The sequence below is a fragment of the Pseudophryne corroboree genome, chromosome 1, assembly GCF_028390025.1.
Source record: "Pseudophryne corroboree isolate aPseCor3 chromosome 1, aPseCor3.hap2, whole genome shotgun sequence".
NCBI classification, from domain to species: Eukaryota; Metazoa; Chordata; class Amphibia; order Anura; family Myobatrachidae; genus Pseudophryne; species Pseudophryne corroboree.
In genome coordinates this window covers 591179341-591185340 of record NC_086444.1, presented here as the reverse complement: position 1 = coordinate 591185340, position 6000 = coordinate 591179341, and the positions used below count along the sequence as shown (strand labels likewise).

At 45.4% G+C, this 6000-nt stretch overlaps 1 protein-coding gene across 1 annotated transcript in view; it reads right to left on the bottom strand.

The window, feature by feature from the left end:
* Nucleotides 1-1056: 1056 nt before the first annotated feature.
* NCBP1 (nuclear cap binding protein subunit 1) overlaps nt 1057-6000 on the bottom strand; it is an 89047-nt gene continuing 84103 nt past the window's right edge. The window contains exons 21-23 of the mRNA XM_063914240.1: nt 2004-2132; nt 1805-1918; nt 1057-1707 (exon numbers count right to left, since the gene is read on the bottom strand). Coding sequence (XP_063770310.1) covers nt 1594-1707; nt 1805-1918; nt 2004-2132 — 357 coding nt within the window. The 3' untranslated portion in view covers nt 1057-1593. The remainder of the gene's footprint in view (nt 1708-1804; nt 1919-2003; nt 2133-6000) is intronic.

The following is a 6000-nucleotide window of genomic DNA, read 5'->3' as shown; positions in this document are numbered from 1 at the left end:
ACGCCCCTGAAACGCCGTGTTTCCGCCCAGTAACACCCATTTCCTGTCAATCACATTACGATCGCCGGAGCGATGAAAAAGCCGTGAGTAAAATTACTTTCTTCATAGTAAAGTTACTTGGCGCAGTCGCAGTGCGAACATTGCGCATGCGTACTAAGCGGATTTTCACTGCGATGCGATGAAAAATACCGAGCGAACAACTCGGAATGAGGGCCCTAGTCTCCTTTCAGTAACGCCTGCACCTTCCTTTTGTTAGGAAGGATTGGGCAATGTCCACTTAGTTTCTGCCTGCTTTGCTAGGTGGGATTGGGCTCTTCTTAAAGATATGTCTTTTACAACCTGCACCCTCCTTTTAATTAGGAGGGATTGGGCCATCATGACTAAAAAAAAAATGTTTTTTTTTAATTAAATAAAGAAAACTGCAAGAAGCAGGAGCTCCCTTCTTGTGCTTGTACCTCCTAGCACAATTTTCTAAACTGAGGGAGGAGGGATGTGAAGGGGGAGGAACCGGCTGTGCACACAATGCTAATTTTAGATTGTGCCACACCTCCGGTTGCAAGCTTCACACCCCTACGGTATAGGACTTCAGTGTCCCCTAGTGGATGAAAGAGAAAAAGGGCATGAACCCTGGGTGTAAGGTGGTAGTTCCCAAACTTAATTAAATCTCTGCGCACAAGACAATCAGCATTTTTTTCACGACACCCCTAGGCCACACGTCTTATTCAGCTATACAATGAAAATTATTTACATTAAGCTAATTGCTATCCTCGGTCATGTGATGGTGTACAGGGCTGTGCTTCTGTTTGTCCACATATTGTATGACTGGCAGCTGCCAGCACTGGATAATTTCATTTGGTCCTGGGCCACTAACATATGGCACCCCCGCAAGTGGGACATCACAGCAACCAGTTTATGAACCATTGTTGTAAAGGAGATATGACATACAAGAAAAACTGCCACCTCCAAACATGTTTTATGTATGTGCTGTTATTTTTAAGAAAGCAAAAAGCTAAACTGGTAAATTCGCCTCAAGATAAATATAAAATGCAAAAACCATTTTAAGATCAAAAAGTATATTTTGTATTTGAATTAAGGACATATTCAAAAACAAGACAAGACACGTCAAAGGAGGGGTGAACAACAAAATTGCAAGCAAACTCAATGTTTGTCAAGTTGGATATTTTCTCCCAGGGAAAGGGGTGGGAGGGAAGAGGGGAACAGAAAATAAGGACACAGGCAGTTATAGCCTCTTTACATAACTGAATCCTCACTTCACAAAGAAACCAAGCAATATATTAAAATATTACAAGTTAGGACTACAGAAGGGGAAAAAAAAAAAAAAAATGTGTTGGGAGGGGAAGGGCATCTCAATGCTAAAGCATCATGGCTAATACAAAACAAAAATGTTTGTCATACTAGAGTTCATAGTTCACTTCCAATCTGAAGCCACCTATTTTAAATAGTAAAAGTCTGCTTTAATCTATTATAATCACATTTAAAATGTGTTACTGTTGATATAAAAATTTACTTTCCCCCACAAGTCTCCAGCACTGTAATGCAGTAAGGTGCGGAGAAGAACCTCCAGTGCTGTTATCAAGCCTGCAGTGCACAGAACTGCTGGAAGACAGTCAGGATGTGATGGTCAAGTTCTGCTGTGAACAAGAGGTTCTCCAAGGTCACCATGTACTGGTGGATTATCTGATGATGCTAAATAAAAGATAGGAGAAAAATATTAGTGTTTGTGGTTACATATTAAGGAGCTACACTGGCAAACATATCTATATCTCACAAGCTGAAGACTAACCTGTAAAAAGATTTGCTGAAGTCGCTCTACGCAGTTCTTATACCACGGAGTTATCACATCAATACCTCCTGTTTCACAGCGCACTAAGTGCTCTGTGAGGATCATAATGAAGCGCTGCAAGGAAATGAGACGACATTTACTACAGAGTATGGCAAGGTGTGTAATAAATTAGTTGGCCAATCTAAAGGATTTACACTACCTGGAAAATAACAAGGAAGAGATTCTTTTGTTCACTTTGTGCAGACTCCAGTTTCTCTTGTAAACGTTCAATCTGTTCCTCCAAAGGCCCGTCCTCCCTCCCACTGTCATCATCGTCATCTTCATCTCTCTGAAGCAGAAACAGCAAATAGGGAATTTAGCATATAGCTTAGTGCTGAGTAACTTAAAATTCACAAACAAGGCAGCAAAGTTGTAATTTAATTAATTATGTCCTGCAAATACAGTCGTCTATGTGAATTTCCTTACTTATGTGATGTTTTATATTGCATTCTTACAGCTCTACTTGCTTTTTATCTCATTTTTTTAATACAACATTTAACTTATCACACTGTTTTACCAGCTGCAATTATTTCACGCTAAATACCCAGCTGTCATTTAATTATTTTCAACAATACATATTATATGACTCCTCCACTTATTACCCAATTACCGTATATACTCGAGTATAAGTCGACCCGAATATAAGCCGAGGCACCTAATTTTCCCCCAAAAAACTGGGAAAACTTATTGACTCGAGTATAAGCCTAGGGTGGTAAATGCAGCTATAGCTGGACACGGCCCTCATACTGCCAGATATGCCCCCCAGTGCCAGATATACCCCCACAGTGCTAGAGATATGCCCCCATGGTGCCAGATATTTGCCCTCATAGTGCCAGATATGCTCCCACAGTGCCAGATATGCCCTCATAGTGCCAGATATGCCCCCACAGTGCTACATATGCCCCCAGTGCCAGATATGCCCTCATAGTGCCAGATATGCCCCCACAGTGCTAGATATGCCCCCATGGTGCCAGATATTTGCCCTCATAGTGCCAGATATGCCCCCACAGTGCTACATATGCCCCCACAGTGCTACATATGCCCCCAGTGCCAGATATGCCCTCATAGTGCCAGATATGCCCCCACAGTGCTAGATATGCCCCCATGGTGCCAGATATTTGCCCTCATAGTGCCAGATATGCCTCCACAGTGCATCATATGCCCCCACAGTGCCAGATACCATATGCCCTCACAGTGCCAGATATGCCCAGCCCCCCAACTACCCCCCCCCCCCCCCCCACGACACACCCGCGCTCCCCCCGACACACCCGCGCTCCCCACCCCGCAGCCTGTCTCTACTAACCTTCAATGACGGGGCACGAGTGCAGGCAGCAGCAGGCGGTGCGGGCAGCGGTGGCCGGCCTTGGGACAGAGCGCAGCGGCTGAGGAGGCGGGCGGCGCGGCAGTACTTCGGTGAGCATGGAGAGGGAGAGGGATGGCTGCAGCAGCGTCACTGGTCGATGCACCAATTACAGTGCGCTGCTGCGGCTCCCGAGTCCCCCTCTCTCCTCCTCCTCCTTCTCTCACGGCTGCTTCCTGTGCTCTGCTCCTGCACAGGGCTCCGGGCGCATCACTCGAGTATAAGCCGAGGGGTGCTTTTTCAGCACAAAAAATGTGCTGAAAAACTCGGCTTATACTCGAGTATATACGGTAACTATGCAATTAGAGGTTCCCTCAGACAGCCACCTGGTAGGATGTATTCCTTCTATTACTACTTGTGTCCACTGAACATATGGTTGGAGGCACTGTGATAGAGGCAGTGAGAGAGAAATACATGTACATAGAATGGATCTAGATTCATCTCAACACCCCGATGTTTCCCTGTGGAAGCCTACAGTATGTACCCTGCTGCAGAAAATAGGATTTTAATTACCTACCGGTAAATCCTTTTCTCATAGTCCATAAGTGATATAGGGGAATCTAGTACGATGGGGATATTGGGGAATCTGGTACGATGGGTATAGACAGGGTCCAGAGGAGCCAGTGCAGTGAATTTCTTCAACTGGGTGTGCTGGCTCCTCCCCTCTATGCCCCCTCCCACAGGCAGTTATAGGTAAAAATGTGCCCGAAGGAGAAAGGATATATATATATATGAGAGAAGGAACTAGGATATCAAATAGTGGCGAGATTTACACACCAGCACACCACTAACATGTAACGACCAGCAACATTTGGTAGCAACAGCTGAACAGGTAACCACAGAAAAGATAACCTGCAGAAAAGTCAACGCACTGAGGCGGGCGCCCAATATCCCTTATGGACTACGAGAAAATAAGATTTTACTTACCGATAAATCTATTTCTCATAGTCCGTAGTGGATGCTGGGGACTCCGTCAGGACCATGGCGAATAGCGGCTCCGCAGGAGACAGGGCACAAAAGCAAGCTTTTAGGATCACATGGTGTGTACTGGCTCCTCCCCCTATGACCCTCCTCCAAGCCTCAGTTAGGTACTGTGCCCGGACGAGCGTACACAATAAGGAAGGATCTTGAATCCCGGGTAAGACTCATACCAGCCACACCAATCACACCGTACAACTTGTGATTTGAACCCAGTTAACAGTATGATAACAATGAAGTAGCCTCTAAAAAAGATGGCTCACAACAATAATAACCCGATTTTTTTGTAACAATAACTATGTACAAGTAATGCAGACAATCCGCACTTGGGATGGGCGCCCAGCATCCACTACGGACTATGAGAAATAGATTTATCGGTAAGTAAAATCTTATTTTCTCTAACGTCCTAGTGGATGCTGGGGACTCCGTCAGGACCATGGGGATTATACCAAAGCTCCCAAACGGGCGGGAGAGTGCGGATGACTCTGCAGCACCGAATGAGAGAACTCCAGGTCCTCCTCAGCCAGGGTATCAAATTTGTAGAATTTAGCAAACGTGTTTGCCCCTGACCAAGTAGCTGCTCGGCAAGTTGTAAAGCCGAGACCCCTCGGGCAGCCGCCCAAGATGAGCCCACCTTCCTTGTGGAATGGGCATTTACAGATTTTGGCTGTGGCAGGCCTGCCACAGAATGTGCAAGCTGAATTGTACTACAAATCCAACGAGCAATAGTCTGCTTAGAAGCAGGAGCACCCAGCTTTTTGGGTGCCTACAATATAAACAGCAAGTCAGACTTTCTGACTCCAGCCGTCCTGGAATTATTATATATATATATATATATATATATATATATATATATATATATATATATATATATATATATATATATATATATATATATATATATATTTTCAGGGCCCTGACAACGTCTAGCAACTTGGAGTCCTCCAAGTCCCTAGTAGCCGCAGGCACTACAATAGGTTGTTTCAGGTGAAACGCTGACACCACCTTAGGAAGAAACTGGGGACGAGTCCGCAGTTCTGCCCTGTCCGAATGGAAAATCAAATATGGGCTTTTGTAAGACAAAGCCGCCAATTTTGACAATCGCCTGGCCGAGGCCAGGGCCAACAGCATGGTCACTTTCCATGTGAGATATTTCAAATCCACAGATTTGAGTGGTTCAAACCAATATGATTTGAGGAATCCCAACACTACGTTGAGATCCCACGGTGCCACTGGAGGCACACAAGGGCTGTATATGCAATACTCCCTTGACAAACGTCTGGACTTCAGGAACTGAAGCCAATTCTTTCTGGAAGAAAATCTATAGGGCCGAAACTTGAACCTTAATGGACCCCAATTTGAGGCTCATAGACACTCCTGTTTGCAGGAAGTGCAGAAATCGACCTAGTTGAAATTTTTTCGTGGGGCCTTCCTGGCCTCACCCACGCAACATATTTTTACCACATGTGGTGATAACGTTGTGCGGTCACCTCCTTCCTGGCTTTGACCAGGGTAGGTATGACATCTTCCGGAATGCCTTTTCCCTTAGGATCCGGCGTTTAAAACCGCCATGCCGTCAAACGCAGTCGCGGTAAGTCTTGGAACAGACAAGGTCCCTGCTGGAGCAGGTCCTTTCTTAAAGGCCGATGCCACGGTTCCTCTTGGAACAGACATGGTACTTGCTGAAAGCAAATCCCTTCTTAGCTCCCGAGGCCATTAGTCCTCTGTGAGCATCTCTTGAAGTTCCGGTTACCAAGTCCCTCTTGGCCAATCCGGAGCCACGAGTATAGTTCTTACTCCTCTATGTCTTATAATTCTC